The sequence below is a fragment of the Petromyzon marinus genome, chromosome 65 (genome assembly GCF_048934315.1).
Source record: "Petromyzon marinus isolate PM22_M1 ecotype Great Lakes invasive population chromosome 65, UKy_Petmar_22M1.pri1.0, whole genome shotgun sequence".
NCBI lineage: Eukaryota > Metazoa > Chordata > Hyperoartia > Petromyzontiformes > Petromyzontidae > Petromyzon > Petromyzon marinus.
Genome location: NC_133731.1, coordinates 8,331,358 through 8,352,073, shown reverse-complemented (window position 1 = coordinate 8,352,073; position 20,716 = coordinate 8,331,358). Strand labels below are relative to the sequence as shown.

The 20,716-nt window shown below is 50.2% G+C and overlaps 1 protein-coding gene across 2 annotated transcripts; it reads left to right on the top strand.

Moving 5' to 3' along the window:
• Positions 1–2,090: 2,090 nt before the first annotated feature.
• DNAI7 (dynein axonemal intermediate chain 7) lies at positions 2,091–18,686 on the top strand. 2 transcript variants are annotated; one of them, XM_032978079.2, is made up of 15 exons: positions 2,091–2,172; positions 3,280–3,373; positions 4,793–4,884; positions 5,255–5,359; positions 5,997–6,134; positions 7,560–7,706; positions 8,316–8,419; positions 8,619–8,982; positions 9,605–9,692; positions 11,161–11,306; positions 13,346–13,562; positions 14,338–14,552; positions 15,199–15,372; positions 16,458–16,571; positions 17,340–18,686. In XM_032978079.2, the coding sequence occupies exons 1-15, from the start codon at positions 2,170–2,172 to the stop codon at positions 17,616–17,618; spliced, it is 2,280 nt and encodes a 759-aa protein (XP_032833970.2). In that variant the 5' UTR covers positions 2,091–2,169; the 3' UTR covers positions 17,619–18,686. The 2 variants fall into 2 exon arrangements, with proteins under 2 accessions (XP_032833970.2, XP_032833969.2); XM_032978078.2 differs by having other exon boundaries at positions 9,581–9,692.
• Positions 18,687–20,716: the final 2,030 nt, after the last annotated feature.

The window sequence follows — 20,716 nt, the reverse complement described above, 5'->3', positions numbered from 1 at the left end:
TGGTTCGTTTTTTTCTACATGACTTTACCGAAAGAACCAAAGAGTGATTCCTGCAGTCACGAAAGCTTCGAATCTAGCTATGGAATCGGTTACCGGTTTCTCATAAGCATTCTGTACCGGTTATAATGAGTGCGTTGGTTTGGCTCAAGTGACTGGTGCAAATTTCGATTTAAAGCTTTCGTGACTGCAAGGATTCATCTTCTTTGGTTCTTTCGGTAAAGTCACGTAGAATGAGAATAAAATAATAAATTAATAAAAATAAAATTACATAGCTATTTCTATGACCAGTCACAAGCTAATCACTCAGCTATTTCAATGCTAAATTCTCCTGTTTTATATGTAAACCCCTTTGTCAAGGTGCCTCACCTCTCTAAACCAGCTTAAAAGACGCTACGAATCTTAACAACGTCCAATGAAGCTCTGTCGTCCTGACAGGTCTGTTCCTTTCACCTGAAGAAGGCCACTTGTGTTGTGGCCGAAACGTCGTGAGAATTTTGTTGTTATTTTATTTTATTAATTTATTATTTTATTCTCATTCTACGTGACTTTACCGAAAGAACCAAAGAAGATGACTGGTACAAACCGCACGGCAAGCCCAACTCAACGCGTGGTTGCAATGCATTTGCCCACCTCGTTTCTCACACACCACGACTTGTCAGACATTTCGATGTTGTGTTTAGATCACAGCATTTTGCAGCTATATATGTCCACGATGATGATAAGCCCACTTTATTGAACTATCATTTGTGGCCAGGTCGCTTCTGAAAAATAAGTTAATACCTCAGTGGACTTTACCTGGTAAGATAACAATAGTTTGTTTTTATTTGTATATATGTTAAAGTGATTTGTTTACCTCTCATATACAATACATTGCACCCCCATCGTGTTTTTGTATTGTTTGTTTTTGTAACGTATTGCCCGCTCCTATTGGATATCGATGAAAAATAGCTTTATAGCTCATCAGATTCCTCCAGTATTCTAAAGTATTCTGATTCTGTACGGTATAACAAACCGGTAACCTTTTTTTAAATCGTTTTTACGTTCGGTTATCAGTTATGTAAAAACATATTTTATTGATGTGGCAGTATTACAATACATCGTACGATATTCGGATCCACAAAAATCGTATTGTCCCTGCGGAAAGAAAATCCTGTATCAGCAGAATCAGCCTGGAAGCATTGGTTCAGCACAAGCGAAACTCTGGACCAGTTTCGACATTTAGTGTCTCATCAGCAGTCAGGCCTTGCTTGAATCAATGCTGGTGAGCTGGCAGATGTCATATAGGTTAAGTCCCTCTTAAAGATAATGTGAAAAACACTTTTCATGTTTTACGTGGAAAGACAGTGGATGGATCTGGGGTGCTATGGTTGCTAGGAGATGTTAACTATATTGCCTGATGTACAGGAGGTCGTGGGGTCGATCCCGACCCAAACGACGCCTGCTGCTGCTGCTGTATATTTGGAGTTTACGCCTCTCTCCCCCCATGGTCGCATGGGGATTTGTCTCCGGATCCTCCTCCGGTCTCCCCCTCCACATTTAGAATCAAAATCACGCGTTTGTAGAAGATTTGGCTGCTGTTAATATATTTCCACACGGTGATGATGATGCTGATGATAAGCCGCTTCGTTTGAGCAATCATTTGAGATAGCTAGGTCGCTTGTGATAAAGAGCTTACATAGCTCACATATCTGCTAAAATAAAAATGGTTGATAGTTTTTTTATCTGGCCTCTTATGATGCAGTTCATTCGTTAAATGTTATCTAGTATTAAATATTATCTAGTATTAAATATTATCTAGTATTAAATATTATCTAGTATTAAATATTATCTAGTATTAAATATTATCTAGTATTAAATATTATCTAGTATTAAATGCGAATAAGCAATATGCAGCTCTGCTCCGGTACCTTTTATACTACACTGACGTGGGCGGGGCATATAAAGAGCGTCATCGCTCTGTGCTTCGTTAAAACGGTCTGTGGGCGGGGCCTACAACTGGTGTCCAGTGGGCGGGGTCAGCAAGCCCCGCAGGAGCTCTGGACCATTGAGAAGGCGTCTCGACCCCACCCCGCCCCCTCGCCCCACCCACACCCCGCCCCCCGGTTGCTATGGCGACGCGGCGCTTGGCTGCAACACGGAGGGCCGGGTTGAATTGCGATTTACTGTACAATGGTCAGTTCTACTTAATGTTAACTTTTTATAACTTTCCTTTACGAGTGTAACGTTACAAGTTTTAACAGGGCTTGCTTCGTGCTGAACTCGAGCCGCTTTTTATTTATTTCCCCGAACCGATGTGGTGAATCTGGTTAAAGGCGCATGCCGTGCAAGTGCAGGCTCACGGCCATGCACGGAGTAGGGACCTCACCCCCTCTAGAGAGACACATTTAGGCCTACTCTTCCACGCTTGGCCAGTTACGTCTTTGGAAGAGTGTGGGAAAGATACCCACACTTTACCTCACCTCAAGCTGCCGCTTGCTGGACGGAACATTTCCTCTCAGATTTTCCCGCCTCGAGCGAACTAAAACATATTTTTTTATTTTTTATTTTACCAGGTAAGGTCCACTGAGCTATATAAATATTTTTCAGTGACGACCTGGCCACAAATGATAGCACGACGAAGTAAGTTATCATCATGATCGTGTGGCAACTTACAGCGGCAGCCAAAGACCAAGATGTTAACTACCTCGCCTGGCCTACAGGAGGTCGTGGGTTCGGTCCCGACCCTGACGACGCCTGCTGCTGCTGCTGTATATTTGAAGTTTGCGTGTCTCTCTCTCATCATCATCACGGTGGCTAGGAGATGTTAACTACCTCGCCTGGCCTACAGGAGGTCGTGGGTTCGATGCCGACCCTGACGACGCCTGCTGCTGCTGTATATTTGGAGTTTTCGTGTCTCTCTCATCACGGTGGCTATAAGATGTTAACTACCTCGCCTGACATACAGCAGGTCGTGGGTTCGATGCCGACCCTGACGACGCCTGCTGCTGCTGTATATTTTGAGTTTTCGTGTCTCTCTCTCTCCCCGTGGTGGCTTGGATTTGTCTCCGGTCCTCCTCCGATTTTTCCTCCACATGTAGAATCGGCATCACCACCCGTGTAAGTTCAACATACGGTTGGCCACGTACGGTGCGAAAGGTGTTCAACACGTGTACATCCAAACAAACGATAGTAGAGCAAAGTATTGTGTAATGGTGACCAAATCACCTAAAAAATATGAACACATCAAATGAATGAATTTCGTTAAGCGCCGCGTCTGTGTCGTGTTTTCAACGTGAGCAGTCGGCCAGGAGCAGCGTCGTCGCCAGCGGCAAGAGGCGGTCGGGAAAGGTGGACAAGCAGAAGAAGGAGGAGGAACGCAGGAGGCAGGAGGAAGGTTTGTTGTCTTCCAGCATTGCACCACGGTGGCCAGGAGATGTTAACTCCCTCGCCCGGTACGCAGGAGGTCGTGGGGTCGATCCCGACCCTGACGATGCCTGCTGTATATTTGGAGTTTGCGTGTCTCTCTCTCACCATCATCATCATCACGTTGGCTAGGAGATGTTAACTACCTCGCCTGGTATGCAGGAGGTCGTGGGTTCGATCCCTACCCTGCCGACGCCCGCTCTATATTTGGAGTTTGCGTGTCTCTCGCATCATCATCATCATCATCACGGTGGCCAGGAGATGTTAACTCCCTCGCCTGGTATGCAGGAGGTCGTGGGGTCGATCCCGACCCTGACGATGCCTGCTGCTGTATATTTGGAGTTTGCGTCTCTCTCTCTCTCGCATCATCATCATCATCATCACGTTGGCTAAGAGATGTTAACTACCTCGCCTGGTATGCAGGAGGGCATGGGTTCGATCCCTACCCTGACGACGCCCGCTCTATATTTGGAGTTTGCGTCTCTCTCTCTCCCCGTGGATTTTTTTTCTGGGTCCTCCGGTTGTTTCCCTCCACATTCAGAATCAACATCACCACGCGTTTAGAGTATTTGGCTGTTGCTATATTAATGTCCACATGAGGTGCCACTTCGTTGAGTTAACGTTCTGACCCCGTGCCCCCTACTGGACATCTGTGAAAAAGAGCTCTATCGTTAATTGTATTTCTCCTGCAGTATATTCTGGTTATGGGCAAGTCGCTTCTGAAAACGAGCTATCAATCTCAGTGGGCCTTACCTGGTAAAATAAAAAAAAATAGTTTATCGTTGTATCTAGCTTCTTATAATCCAACCTTGAGCCACTCACTTGCTTCCAAAAGTGCGGCTCGACTCAGGCTCCGCTCGTAGGGAAAAATCCCTGAGCATGCAAGGGGACCGTGCACTGGTCAGAGCTGGCTCAAAAGTTAAGCGTGGCTCTTTGAGCCGGCTCACTCGAGCCAGAGCCAAGCCGCCACTACAGCCTCGCACTCCACTCTCACAACTTCACCACCACCATTGGTTGTTGTTTGTCTGTCGGCGTGTGTCGTTGTGCAGTGGAGCGGTGAGCGCAGCGGTTAGCACGCTCCGCCACGAACCTGGAGACCCAAGTACGAACCTGGAGCCCCAAGTTCGCTTCCCACTCGCAACCAACATCCAGTGACGATTATCTGAACCGATCCTGGTCCTCCCCCTCTAGGTTAACTCACCCTCAAACGCGTACCTGGTGTGGTGTGTAAATATTGCCGCAAGGGAGACAAAAGTGGCCGGGCGTGGTGCTGGCCACCCACCCTCGTGTACCGCGCCGACCTTCATAGGTGCTGCTGCTCGCTAACGGCACTTGCCCTAACAGTCTGTTGAGGCTACACGGGGGATCTTTGTCTTTTGTCGTTGCGCAGAGGAGGCCCGCATACGCAAGGAGCAGGAGGAGGCGGAGAGGCAGGAGAGGGAGCGGCTGGAGGTGGAGGAGAGGGAGCGGCTGGAGGCCAAGGTAACCCGGCCAGATGGTGATCGCCGTGGTTGACACGGACCCCCAATTGACGTGGACACTCCGTCTCGTGACTCGGTGCCAAGATAAAAAGTCCAGATCACGTTTGGGCACGATGGGAGTGGAGGGGTGGTTGGTGGGGGGAGGGGGGCAAAAATGGACAAAACATTTCAAGAGGGGGGAAATAGAAAATAAAGTTACGTAAAAGTAAACAAAAAGTCTTGCTAAAATAAAGCACAAGTACAAACAACTTACGCTAAAGTGAAAAGATATGACGCAAAAACACAAAAAGGTTCGCAAAAGTTAAAAAAGGTGACGCAAAAATGACTAAAAGTTACGGAAAAGCAAAGTGACCGTGTTTGTTTGCGTCCAGGAACGCGAGCGCCGTGACGGTGAACTGGCGGAGCTGAGCGAGGCCCTGCAGGCTGTGTGGCTCAGCACAACGCAGGCGGACAGCCAGCGGAGAGCCAGCGCTCAGGTGATGACTGCACGGCGACTCTCCAGGGGCTTGCGTTTCCTGCAGAGCTGACGAGTGTTCATTTATTTTCAGTGATTTGCTTACCTTTACCTATACTTTGCACTCCTATCGTTTTTTTTGTATTGTTTGTATATGTGGATGTTGAAATTCTTTGGCACCGTGCGTAGCCAACCGTGCAAATTGGGGGTGCGTGGGTAGGACAACAAACTAAACACAAAAAGCACTTAGAAGTAAATGAGTTTGTCCGTCTTGATGATGATGATTTAAAAGTGCATGGTTCGGAAGGTTAGCCAAAGGCAACTGTGAGGATGACCAGAGTTTGCGTGATGATGGTTTATGCTCCTTGACGAGATCATCAAGGTATTTGGGTTCATTTGTGGCAAGCCAACCGTGCTAAGCTTCATCATATTAGGAAGCCGGTGGAGCTATGCACTTACGAATAATCTCGATTGAAAACTAATTTCTCTAGAACTGCTTTTTGCGTTTAATTTTGTTGTCATTCCCCCGCGCCGCCGATTAGCACGGTTGGCTACATGCGGTGCGAAAGACGTTCAACATACACACAGATAGTCTGCTGATGCTGCTTTCGGATTAGTGCTGCTCTGAGTTCGCACCCTCTCGCGCCACTCGCTCGCAGTGGGAGCGCTACATGCGTTGCGACGGCACCCCGGACCCGAGCGAGGCGAAGGAGATCAACACCTTCCTGAGCCTCTGGGCCGAGAGTGCCCCGCGTGACGTCGCCACGGCGCTACGGGAGTGCAGCACCGCCCTGGACGTGAGGGCGCGAACCCACGGCACCGACACAACCACCGCTCTATATTTCACCACCGTGGCGCCACGGTGGTGAGATGTTAACGGCCTCGCCTGGTACACAGGCGTGCGTGGGTTCGATCCTGACCCTGGTCGTGGATTTTTCTCCGGTTCCACATTTAGAATCAACGTGCGTTTAGAGTATTTGGCTACTGCTTTACATTTCCGCATGACGATAAGCCCCTGCGTGACGTCCCCACGGTGCTACGGGAGTGTAGCACAGCGCTGGACGTGAGTGCGCGAATCCACGGCACCAACACAACCACCGCTCTGCATCTGTATACACACACATACGTGTTTATTATTGGGGTGCCGCGGTGGAAAGATGTTGACTACCTAACCTGGTATGCAGGAGGGCGTGGGTTCGATCCCGATCCTGACTCCTGCTGTATATTTGGAGTTTGCTTGTTCTCTCTCTCTGCCCGTGGTCGCGTGGATTTTTCTCCGGGTGCTCCGGTTTTTCCCTCCACATTTATAATCAACATCACGCGTTGAGAGTATTTGGCTGCTGCCATACATTTCCACACGATTATGATGATAAGCCACTTCGTTGAGCTATCATTTGTGAAAAAGAGCTATTTAGCTTAGTTTGTTATAATTGTTTTCCTACTCGTTTTTTTTTACACAGGAAAGCCTCGCTGAGTCTCAAGACTCGTTTTCAGGAGGGTTCCTGCCAAGTTTTTGCAGTAGGGGGGCGATGGTAAATGTAATTGAGTGATTTGCAGGTGATATTTCGTATGTTTAACTTATTTCGCACCGCATGTAGCCATCCATGCTAATTGGAGGTGCGGAGGAAGCACAACCAGCTAAACACAAAAAAGCAGTACTAAAGAAAAGATTTTTCAATATAGATGATGATGATTTAAAAGTGCATAGATCCTAGTCGCTTCCTGATATCGGAAGGAAGAGCGTTCCAGACGGCCGTAAAAGCGCACCTGAACGCGCTGAGATACGGCGACCGTCTTTGTTCGATGGCCAGAAGCCGCTGCTGCTGCTGCTGCGAGGTTGACCGGAGTTCCTGTGATGATGGTGCATCTGCCAGTCATCTCAACGTCAGCACTAGGGAGACAAAAGCAGCTGGGCGTTACGTCGGTCAACCACCCCCCTCATATAGGTCCCCCATAGAGGTGCGCCGTGCTGACCTTCATAGCTGCTCGAGAACGGAAATTTGCCCAATAACCTGTTAAGGCTATATGGGGGATCTTTGTCCTTGTCTCTCCCTCTCACCTCTTTTCTGTCCCGCGGTGTTGAGGGGGTGCGAGGATACAATTCGCGTCCGTCCGACCGCACCCTGCTGCTCCATGATTCTGCATGGAGGGCAACGTGCTGTTGGATGCAGTCTGTTTTATAGAGGCTACATGCTGGATATTTGCCTTCGTGGTGTGTGCAGCTAATTGACGAGCTGGAGTTTGTTCTGGCTGACACGCCGGACAGAGTTCTCAATGTGCAGACCGTGTCGCGGCATCGCCACTCCATCCTGCAGCTGCAGGAGATCATCGCCAGCAAGCTGGACCAGGTCACCCATCACCTGCTGAAGGTGATTGGTTGATGGCTAGGAATGGGGTCTATCCAGCTACGCTGCTGCACGTGGTGATGGTGGTGGTGTTGGTGGTGATGGTGGTGTTGGCACAGTCGGGGTCACAGCTGGTGCATCTGCCGGTCATCTCAATCAGTCGACCCATGGCACCTGGGTCTGTCCCATTTTTAACTCCTACCAGCGAGGCTTCGACGCATCACGTGGCCTCAAAGTGCACCTGGCCTAGGCACAGGCGCCGTGATGATGTCACCGTCACTTCGTGGCGAATGGCGCTGGGTATTGGTGTTGCTGATGATGGTGGTGGTGGTGGTGATGGCGGTAGTGTAGCAGTTAACATGCTGCACGACGAATTCTGCGATTCTCGCTCACAATCAACATCAGTGGCGATTATCAAACCAGTCCCGGGCCTACCCTAGGTTGACTCGGCCTCAAATGAGTGCCTGCTGCAGTGTGTAAACATTGTCATTGGGGAGACAAAGGCATTCGGTTGTGGTGCTGGCCACTCAATCCCTCGTGTGCCATGCCGGCCTTCATAGGTGCTACTCATTAACAGCACTTGACCTAAGTCTGTTGAGACTATACGGGGAATCTTTGTTTGCCGGGTGCCAGTGTGCAAGCAAGGACGCCGACCTCGAGACAGGCAACCTCCAGACGGTGGTGGAGAGCTCCTTCATGACCCTCATGCTGTGGGCAAACGTCAACAAGAACCCGAGGTGGCACACCCTGGGTGGCACACGGCGTGGCACACAGTGGCACACTGGCTGGCACACTGGCTGGCACACAGGAACGCATCCCCGACGTGAAACCGAGTTGTCACCGTAATTTTAAAATAAATTAAGTAATTATTATTATTACAGTTACAATTCGCGGACATTCCTTTCTGCCGCGTTGTCCGCCCAATCACCTCCACAGGTTTAAAGGCTACGAATTTGCGGATCGGGGCGTGGGCTTCGAGCTGCCCAGGCCGCTGGCCGCTTGCCCGGTCGCCGTGCGCATCCTGTGGACCCGCTACGACCACCTGACAACCGCAACAACGACGACGGACGCCGTTCCCGCCGGACCAGCCGCCGATCCGGCTGAACGATCGGACGCGAGACCGCGGACGGGAGACGCAACGGTGGCGCCGCCGGAGAAGGAGCGGCGGGAGGAGGAGGGAGACGAGCAGGAGGGGAAGGAGGAAGGGGAGGCCGCCGTTGACGATGGTGGCGGAGGAGGTGGAGCGGAGGAGCCGAGCGCGCAGGCAGAGGAAGGTGCGGCGCAAATTGAGAGGCGCAAGGTGAGAGGAGGCGGCGGCGGTGGGAGGGAGGGAGGGATTTAACCCCCCCCCCCCCCTTGTTCCGGCCGTTCACCCTGGTTCTGAGCGAGTGGGTGAGTAGGTGAGTAGGTGGGTGAGTGGGTAAACTGCTCTTTGCCTGCTAGTTCTGGCCGTGTACCCAGCAGGTTCTGTTTATTTCCGTGCTTTCCATACACGGCGGCGCTTTGATGGGATCTACGGATGAAATGCGCCACTTTGCACGTGTAATTTATTTAACTATTAAACTATTTTTTTATTTTACCAGGTAAGGCCCACTGAGCGATATAGCTTTTTCTCAGAGGAGACCTGGCTATTACAAATGATAGCTCAAAGAAGTGGATTATTGAGTGGAAATTTATAGCAGCCAAATACTCTAAACGCGTTATGTTTATTCTAAATGTAGTGGGGAAAAACCAGAGGGCCCGGAAAAAAATCCATATGACCACAGGGAGAGAGAGACGCAAGCAAATATACAGCAGGCGTCAGGGTCAGGATCAAACCCACGAGCTCCTGCATACCGAAACATCCAATGTCGATCAAACTAGACGTGAAGCACGCTCCTTCGGCCTCGTGTACGCAGAGTCCAATAAGCACCTCATCACAGGCGGACGATGAGAAGGTTGCTGGGACAGAGGAGGAGACGGAGGAGGAGGGGATCACCGTGGTGGAGACGGACCGAGCTGCACCTCCAGGTGAGCCGCAGTTACGCCCTGAGCAGGCCTAAACCAAGATGTTAACTGCCTCGCCTGGTATGCAGGAGGTCGGGGGATTGATCCCGACCTTGACGCCTGCTGGATATTTGTAGTTTGCATGTCTCTCTCTCCCTGTGGTCGCGTGGATTTTTCCTCTGAGTCCTCCGGTTTTTCCCTACACACTTAGAATCAACATTACGCATTAAAATAATGTCGATTTTTTTTTTTGTTGCTGCTATAATCCATAATAGAAGCACCTGATTGGCTCACAAGTGGCTACATAATATTTATCCATCTATTCAAGAAAGAAACTGGAGGATTTTCCCACAAATCTGGCTGCCGCCTGATGATGCTAGTTGTAATTGCTGGCGAAACGTCATACTGGAATTGTAAATGTTGTGGGTTTACTCTCCAACACATCGGTGTGCTGTACTAGTAACGAATGGCCATGTTTTGTTTACGTGACAAACCTTACTAATTGGCTGTGTCGGGTGGTGGCAGGTTTAACAACATATATTTACGCGATCTAACACAAAAAAACCTCTTACATATTGGTCGCGAAAGCCTACGTGTTAAACTTTTCTGCTATAAATTTCCCCATGACAAACGACTTTGTTGAGATATCATTTGTGGCCAGGTCGCTTGGGAAAACGAAGCTAGTAGTTTAATGGTAAGACAAACATTATTTAGTTTTCTTTGTATATTTTTTTAATGATTTGTTTACCTTTCCTATACTTTTCACTCCCTATCGTGTTTTTGTATTGTTTGTTGCTGTAACGATCTAACCCGGTGCCCCGACTGGACATCTGTGAAAAAAAGCTTTATAGCTCATCGGATTCCTCCAGTATAAATATTCTGAATGATCACCATCGTCATCAGTGCCCACAGCTAGGGTCTATCCGCTGCTGAATGAAGGCCCTCCCTCTGTCTCCGTGCCATTGCTCCCCATCGCGCTCCATCTCCATGGAGGATGGCTTCTCTCGGGCGTGTTCCGTTTGTTGGCTGCCGCTCTCGCCGTTAGTCTGGACCATCGGCCGTCATCCGAACTCGGCCATGATGTCATGTGCCCTGCCCAAGCCCATTAACTTTTCTCAGCAATAATTAACTTTTATTGAAAAAATTGCCAAGCAAAACCCCGAATACAAAGTGGATTTCAAAAAGAGGGGGAGAAAAACTGCAGATAACTAAACGAAATGGCTTATCACGTGGAAATGTATAGCAGCATCCAAATTCTCTAAACACGCATTGATTCTAAATGTGGAGTGGAAAAACTGAAGGACCCGGAGAAAAATCCATGCGAGCACGGGGAGAACATCCAAACTCCACTCACTCACAGACTCACATTCTGCAGAGCACGGGAAGACAATACGAAAGCGCACCCGAGCTCAGCAATGCGTGTTGTGCTGCGAGGCACCGCGCTGCCGCTCTGCCATTGACCCTTGACGATGAACGTTGTCTCCGGTCTCAGAGCTGCCGGTGCAGCAGCATGGTGGGACGATGGGGAGCGACGAGGTGGACTTGAGACAGCAGTGGCCTCTCGGCGGAGTCCTCTACGTGGATCTCCTGGAGCTGCCTCCGCAGCCCACACTCATCAGTGGCTGGACCATCACGCAGGCGAGTGAACGCGGCAACGTTGGCAGGTGAACGCGGCAACGTTGGCAGGTGAACGCGGCAACGCAGGCAGGTAAATGTGGCAATGCTGGCAGGTGAATGCAGCAATGCTGGCAGGTGAACGTGGCAACCCAGGCAGTCAACACTGCAGGTGTACACATCAACGCTGGCAGGTGAACGTGGCAACGCTGGCAGGTGAACGTGGCAACGCTGCAGGTGTACACGACAATGCTGCAAGTGCAACGTTGCCGTAGGAACAGCTGGAGACTAGTCCACACTTGTACCGTCTTCTCCTGGCAGAGCCGGTGGTACGGCTCGTCCTCAACGGCAACCCACGGCTTAGGGAAGGGAGTTTTGCGACATCTGTGCAGTGATCCACAACCCTCGCTGTTGCTGCCTCCACACACAGAGCTGGATCGCTACACGCAGCCACGTGCAGCAACAGCAGCGTAGCCACCATGACGATCACCGCCACCACGATCAAAGATCTCCCGTATAGCCTTAACATACTGTTGGGGCAAGTCCTGTTAGCGAGCACCTATGAAGGCCAGAACGGCACATGAGGGGGTGAGGGGCCAGCACCACGCCCAGCCGCCTTTGTCTCCCTAGTGGCTGAGTCGACCTAGGGGGAGGCCGAGGACCGGTTCAGATAATCGTCACTGATGTTGACCGTGAGCGGGAATCGAACTCAGGTCGCCAGGTTCGTAGCACAGTGCGCTAACCACTACACTACCTCTCCCCCTATCACCACCATCACTGCCACCACCGCCCGCATTTTGAATTGGTACCTGTGTTGTGTTGCACTCGTAATGCCATCATCTCTGGGGTGGGACCTGCGTGCAAGCGTGTGTGCGTTGGGGGTGGGGGTATGTATGTATGCGTACGCACATATGTTGAATTTCATTCGCTCCGTATGTAGCCATCCGTGCTAATTGGAGGTGCGAAGGAAGCACAAAGAACTAAACACCAAAAGCAGTTATAAAGAAATGAGTCCGTCAATCTAGATGATGATTTAAAAGTGCATAGCTCCAGTGGCTTCCAAATATCGGAAGGAAAAGCGTTCCAGATGGCTGGAGAGGTACATCCAAAAGCGCGCGATGCGGTGACCGCTTTTGTTCGACAGCCATCCAAAAGTGTAGTGTATAGTGTAGTGTATAGCAGTGTATTGTGTAGTGTATAGCAGTGACGTGCGGTGAGGTCAATGGCTGGGGAGGCACTGGCTCGTGTCAGATCCAGATTCACACAGAGGGGGGCGTGCCCTCACGGAGGGGGGCGTGTTAGACACGAGGGGGGCGTGTTAGACACGATGGAGGCGTGGCCTCACTGAGAGGGGCGTGTCCTCACTGAGGGGGGGCGTGTTAGACACATCCCCCCTCAGTGAGGCAGATGTGATAGCTGCCTCCCCTGGTGCTTTTTCATTGCAGTTTCATGACGCGACCAGCGAGCCTAAATATCTTTATACGCATACGTGAAATAAGTTACCTGGCGTATGGAAGGCGAGGACATGAAATGAAGGGGTCTACAAACATTACATTGGTGACATACTGAGATAGTGACAGGCACGCGCTTATTGTCTGCGCTCCATCCAGTTACTGAGGGGTTGCACAATCAGAGGGGAGGCTGAGCTCGTCGCTGCCTCACCTCTCGTCCCTTCCTGCATTTGCAGCGGAGCTCCGCAAATTTGGCGATTTTGACTATGAAAGTAATTGGAATCGTACACCAATGACATTTATAACACAGATCAGTGGAAAAATCTTAATATTTATTTAATTTTATTCTTTTTTTTCTAAGCTATTTTAATTGGAGTATGGCAGGTGAGGCTCTGCCTCCCCTGCCTCCCCTGACTGCACGTCCCTGGTGTATAGCCGTGTATAGTGTTGTGTATAGCAGTGTAGAGTGTAGTGTATATAGCATCTGAAAGCGTGCGATACGTTGATCGTCTTTGTTCAACCGCCAGCCAAAAGCTGCGAGGCCGACCGGAGTTTGCTTGCTGGTGGTTTACGTTCCTTGACGGGGTCGGGGTCTCGTGTTGTTTGCCGCAGGAGCTAGAGGAGGAGGGGGGCCTGCGGTCATACCCCTACCGTGGCGGCGACGCGGCAACGCAAAGGGGGGCCCCCTCGGCGGGTGATTCCCGGGGGGCCGGCGAGGAGCACGACACGGAGGGGGAGCCGCGTGACCCCCCACTGGGGGTCACGGTGGCCGTGCCGCCCTCGCTCGTGGTGTTCGAGGCTCCGCAGGTCGCCCGTTGGGACCCACAGAGTGAGCGAGTGAGCGAGCGAGTGTGTGAGCGAGTGTGTGAGTGAGTGAGCGAGTGAGTGAGTGAGCGAGTGTGTGAGTGAGTGAGTGAGCGAGTGAGCGAGTGAGTGTGTGAGTGAGTGAGTGAGCGAGTGAGTGAGCGAGTGAGCGAGCCACGTAGAAGAACAGTAAGCAATGTAAATCAGAATGTTTATTTGTGTATCCTGGAGAAAGCCCATGAGCTGCGAAGCTCTTTTTACAATAGATGTCACGTAAGGGCCCCCCCCCTTACCGGACATCTGGGGGTCAGAAAGTTACAACGACAAACAAAACAACAAAAAACCCGAAAGAAATGCAAAGTGTAGGGAAAGATAAGCAAATTACTTTAAATATATAAATATAAATCAAGTATTTGAGTACAAATTGCAAAAGTACACCGTCGGCAGGAGTTTCACAGCAGCGGGCAATGTTGCCACGCGGCTTTACCCAATTCGGTAATTTGAAAATAAATATATACTAAAGCTATATTTTGTGTTATTTTACCAGGTAAGGCCCACTGTGCTATATAGTTATTTTAGAAGCGACGTGGCCACATAGCTCGACGGAGACGTGGTGTTGATTCTAAACGTGGTGAGAAAAACCGGGGGAGAGAAAGACGCAGACTCCAAATATACAGCAGCAGGCATCAGGGTCGGCATCGAACCCACGACCTCCAGCATAACAGGCGAGGTAGTTAACATCTCGTCAGCCGCGGGGCTTCCCCCGCCCCACCTCACATCCACCTTCTCCGCCGTCACAGGACAGCGCTGGCGGACGGATGACGTGAGCGACGTGACGTACGACGAGGCCACCAGGAAGCTGGCCTTCCGGCTGGCGACACCGGGGCCCGTGTGCCTCCTGGCGGACGCCCACGTGAACATGCCCTACCACGGCTGGGAGCTTCGCTCGACCGGGCCCCAGCGGGTCTTGTTCACCGTCATGGCCGCCTTTGTCGACGTCGAGTTCGAGATACGGGTTCGTCGCCGCTGGGCAAAATCGCTGAGCGGCAACGTTCGTCGGCGGTGTTTTTTTTTTTTGGGATGCCGCGGGGGGGCTGGCTAGGAGATGTTATCGCCCTCGCCTGGTGTGCAGCAGATCATGGATTCGATCCCGACCATGACGATATCTGTTGTATATTTGGAGTTTGCTATTCTAGCAGATCGGGGTTGGAGATGGGCCGCGGGACGGACCACCCTTGTGGTGCCACGGTGGCTAGGAGATGTTCACTACCTCGCCTGGTATGCAGGAGGTCGTGGGTTCAATCACGACCCTGATTCCTGTATATTTGGAGTTTGCGTGTCTCTCTCTCTCTCCCTGTGGTCTCGTGGATTTATTTCCAGGTCCTCCGGTTTTTCCCTCCACATTTAGAATAAATATCACGTGTTTAGAGTATTTGGCTGCTAGAAATTTCCACCTGATTATAAGCCACTTCGTTGAGCTATCATTTGTGTGGCCAGGTTGCTTCTGAAAAAGAGTTACACAGCTCAGTGGGCCTTATTTGGCAATATAAAAATTGTTTAGTTTAACATAACAATTCGTTGTTTAGTTTTAACAGCATGATCAACCCCAACAGTCCGTTAAAGGCTAGACGGGGATGAATCTTTGTCTGTTGTGGTATCAGCCGGGCGAATGCCGTCTGTGTGAGCTGCCGGAGGAGGGGGGCGAGAGCAACACCCTGTCGTCTCTGCGCGGCGCGTGGATGAGTCCTGCCAGGCTGCGCGACACGCTGCGACGACACGGCCTCAACGTCTTCCCCGGAGCGCACTCGGACAAATACGTGGCCGTCAACGTAAAGGTGCTCACGGGCGCGGCTCGTCACACACACAACAACAACAAAGCACTCGCCACAGATTAACCGCTTTACCGCCTCGCTGCTTGAGCTCGTCGAGGAGCGTTAAACCATCATCACGCGAACTCCGGTCAATCCTCGCAGCAGCGGCTTTTGGCTAGCCATTGAACAACGATTCGTCGCCGCATCACGCTCTTTCAGAGGTGCTTCCAGTGGCCGTCTGGAACGCTCTTCCTTCCGATATTGGAAAGCTACCGGGAGCTTTGTACTTTTAAGTCTAGATTGAAAACGTATTTCTTTAGGACTTATTTTTGTGCTTGGTTTGTTGTCCTTCCCCCACACCTCCAATTAGCAGGGTTGACCATGTACGTTGCGAAATAAGTTCAACATACATGCACATAAATGGGGTGCCACGGTGGCGAGATGTGAACCACCTCAGCTGGCATACAGGGGTAGTGGGTTTCATTCCGACTCTGACGTCAATATATTTGGAGTTTGCATGTTCTCCCTGTGGTCGTATTTTTCTCTGGATCCTCCGGTTTTTCCCTCCACATTTAGAATCAACATAACGCGTTTTGAGTAGTTGGCCGGTATAAATTTCCACATCATGATAAGCCAATTCATTGAGCTATCATTTTTGGTGGCCAGGTCGCTTCTGAAAAAGTGCTACATAACTCGGTGGGCCTTACCCAGTTAAATAAAAATAGTTGATAGTTTATAGTGTTTTTATAAACTTGGGGAAAAAATTGGACCGTGACATCTGGCACGCAGCCAGCTTGCTTAGATCAGTGTCGGTGGAGGGTTAGGGGAGTGAGCGCCGTTAGAAGTGCCCGTCTAACATTTGTGGCCAGGTTGTTTTTGACAAATAAGTTAATACCTCAGTGGGCTTTGCCTGGTCGGATGGGGATGGTTTAGTATTTGTATGTGTTTGGGTGATTTGTTCGCCTTTCCTGTACTTTGCACTCTTAGCGTGTTTTTGTACTGTTGTTGTAACGTTCTTACCCCGTGCCCCTTCTTCTAGACATGTGAAAAAGAGCTTTATAGCTCATTGGATTCCGCCAGTATGAATATTCTGATTATAACACCACCAGGACGCGCAGGCAGAGAGCAGGGCCTACGAGCAGATGGCCCTGCTGGTGTCAACCTTCTCCTTCTCCTGGAGCCGATGGAATGCGACCAGGGGTGCTCACCAGCTCGTCATGCAGGTGACACGTGCACTGCACATATCCACGGTGGCTAGGAGACGTTTTTTTAACCCCTTCCCGATCCGAGACGTCTTCTGCAAGTCGCAGGGTGTGGGTGTCCCGTTCACCGCTGAATCCCGGAACGCGCAAGCGGCTCGTCGTTCAATTTATTTAGAGAGGCGTAATAGCGCCGTTGTTTTTTAAGACGTTGTACTCACCGCGGAGAACTCTAGCGACACGGCCGCCCTCTACGATAGCTGCTGGTGCCAAACTGTGACACGCCTCACGTGCACGGCCTTGTGGGAGCCTTGGTCCCGATAAAGTTTTTCTCTTTTTTTCTTTTTACTTCTGGTTTCGTTTTGATGATGTACACATACGTCATCGGAATGGGAAAGGGTTAACTACCTCGCCTGATATGGAGGAGGTCGTGGGTTTGATCCCGGCCCTGATGACGCCTGCTGTATATTTGGAGTTTGCTTGTCTCTCTCTCCCTGGGGTAGCGTGGATTTTCTCCAGGTCATCCGGTTTTTCCCCTCCACATTTAGAATCAACATCATGCATTTACAGTATTTGGTTACTGCTATACATTTCCACACGGTGATGATGAGCCACTTCGTTGAGCAATCATTTGTGATAGCCAGGTCGCTTCTGAAAAAGAGCTACATAGCTCAGTGGGGCCTAACCTGACACAATAAAAAGTCGTTTTTTGTTTAATAGTTTTAGATTTTCATGATAGTTATTTATAATATAGCATTTCGATCGCATTTTTTGGTTTGTTTTGGGCCCCAGGTGCGCGAGGGCGAGGAGGCCGCCGCCGGCGGCGCCGCCTGGGGCCTGCTGCTGGTGACGGCCGAGCGGTCGTGCCGGCTGCGGATGCCCGAGTCGGCTCCGGCCTTCACCGACGAGCTTCCCGATGGCGCCGAGCTTCACTCCACGCTGTGCCACGCGCTGCTTGCCCAGCGCGAGTCCACTCCCACGGAAATGCGAGCCGCCGCCACGGCCGCGCCGGCGCTGACGTCCACCCTGCGCCAGCTGCTTGCCTCCACCAGGGTCCTCTCCTACTGCTAGTGGCCGACGCTCGTGGGGTGGTTCCACACACACACACACGGTGTTTTTCTATATATATGTTTGCTTGTGGTAACCTGAACGAACTTAACTATTTTTTATTTTACCAGGTAAGGGTACACTGAGCTATATGAGCTCTTTTTTCAGAAGCGACCTGGATATCACAAATGATAGCTCAACGAAGTGGATTATCATCATCATCATCGTCGTGTGGAAATGTAGAGCAGACAAATAAATACTCTCAACGCGAGACGTTGATTCTAAATGTGGAGGGGAAAACCTGGATATCACAAATGATAGCTCAAGGATGTGGTGGCTTATCACATCGAAATTTGCAGCAGCAAAAGACTCTAAACGCGTGACATTGATTCTGAATGCAGAGGGAAAAAACCGGAGGGCCCGGAGACAAATCCACACGACCACAGGGAGATGCAAACTCAAGATATAAAGGAATCAGGGTTGTGATCAAACCCACGACCTCCTGCATACCAGGCAAGGTGGTGAACATTTAGAGTCAACATCACGTTTTCAGAGTATCTGGCTGCTGTTATAAATTTCCACATGAGCCACTTCGCTCTAGCTATCTGTGATAGCCAGGTCGCTTTTGAAAAATAGCTCAAGTATAGTTCAGTGTGGGGCCTTACCTGGTATAATAGAAACATAGTTAACTCGCTCTCGAAGAGAGGGGACACCTCAGAGGTGCGTGGAGGAACCACAGATGAGCGGGAAGGCAGCGACACGATGAGCCGGCACCTACAATCGCCCAAGTTACCTACCCCTGTGATCATCATCATTATCGTTGCCATCATCGCAAGCAGCAGCAACAGCCATGATTCTGCGACGTAACAATCCAGCCACCACAATCCAGCCACCACAAGAGCTGATTTCATCGCTTCATCTCCAAGGTAGCCGTCCTCTCGGACATGTTCCATTCCTTGGCTGCCACTCCGTTTTTTACTCTTGACCATTTGTTATCATCTTCGTCCCTTCTGGCCATGACGCATCCTGCCCAAGCCCCACGCACTTTGTGTTAACGGTTTGGATGTCATTAAACATTTTCCGTTCCGATGACGTACGTGTACATCAGCAGTTTTTCTTCTGATTCCGTTCCGATGACATACGTGCAATTTATTTTAAGTTGTTTTTACATAAACGTCACCATAACGGAACCAGAATAAAAATAAATAATAACTTTCATCTTATTCTTAGTTTTTTCGGTAAAGTCACGTTTCTCTTCAACGTGACTTTACCGAAAAAACAGAATATGAATTACTGCAGTCACGAAAGCTTTAAATCAAAACTTTCATCTTCTTGGTTCTTTCGGTAAAGTGACGTAGAGGGGAAATAATAAAAATAAAACAATACATTTATGTAATATTTTATTATGCTTTACTTTATTATTTCCCTTCTACGTGACTTTACCGAAAGAACCAAGAAGGTGAATCCCTGCAGTCACGAAAGCTTTGAATCGAAAAATAATAACTATCGGCGCCGAGGCTCCCACAAGGCCACGCGGGAGGGCGTGTGGCACAGTTTGGTGCCAGCTCGCGCAGAGTTTCGGCGGTCATGTCACGACGGTTCTCTGCGGTGAGTAGCAACGTTTTTAAAAACAGCGGCGCTACTGCTGTGCCTCTCTACGTAAAGTGGACGTTGAGCCACTTGCGCGTTGCGAGATTCCGCGGTGAACGGGGACACCCGCCACCTTGCAACTCTCAGACGTTGCGGAACGGGGAAAGAGGTGAACCTGCGTCTATTCCCTAATCCACTTGCTCCTCTTCAGCTTTTGTTAAATTTTCCTTGTCGGCATCCAATGTGTCTGGCCCATCTTGTCATGCCAGTGTTTTTCTATATTTTTCAGAGGGGGGAGGGGGCACTTTCACCGATAAGACATCATCAGTGTGAGGGTCGCCACACATGAAACCATTGGGGGTTTGACAGCACGATGATGGGGGGTGTTTTCACATGTGTTGCGATGGGGGCTGAATATCAGGGGGCCGCACTGAAGGCCAACAGGGGCTGCCAGAGGCCCGGGAGCCTTGCAATGTAGAACACCGCTCTCTAGGCACACAGGGGGCACAAGCTATCCATTGTTGCTGTGTGAATACAAGTGCCGGCAAGGCTGAAGACTTATCTCTTCTCGTCTTAACTAGATTTATAAAGCACCATTACCAAGGCACTACAGCAATTATAAAATTGTACATAGCATGATCATTTGAAATTAATATTTGGGTTATTGTAAGTGGTAGTGTAGTTTTGATGCAGTAAAACGAGAAGGATTGATAAGGAGGAGTTTGGATAGGTCTGGTCATAGCTGGGGGGCTGAAAAGTAATCCGGCATCATTGCATTGGGAAGACAAAGCGGGCGGTGAGGGGCTGGAGCCAGGAGGGAAAAGGGGGTCGAGTTCCCTGCACCGCCACCAACTACAGCAGCGCAAGCAGAAAGCCTCCGTCAGGAGGTCGTCGGTTCGATCCCGACCCCCTGACGACACCAGATGTATATGTGGCGAGATGTTCACTACCTCGTCTGGTATACAGGAGGAAGTGGATTCGATCCCGACCCTGACGATGCCTGCTGCTGTATATTTGGAGTTTTTCCCCCTACGTTAAGCCATACATCTCAGTGGGCCTTATCTGGTAGAATACAAAATAGTTTAAAAGTTAAATAATTTACACATGCAAAGTGGCGCATTTCATCCGCAGATCCCACCAATGCGCTGCCGTGTATGGAAATCACGGAAATAAACAGAACCCGCTGGGCACACGGCCAGAACTAGCAGGAAAAGGCCAGTTTACCCACTCACCAACTCACCAATTCACCCACTCATCTACACACTCATCCTCTCACTCATCCACTCACCCACCTACTCACCCTCTCACCCACCTACTCACCAACTCACCCTCTCACTCATCCACTCACCTCACCCTTTCACCCACTCACTAATTCACCCACTCACTAATTCACCTACTCACCTTCTCACCCACCTACTCACCAACTCACCCTCTCACTCACCCACTCACCAACTCACCCTCACTCATCCACTCACCTACTCACCAATTCACCTACTCACCCTCTCACCCACCTACTCACCCTTTCACTCACC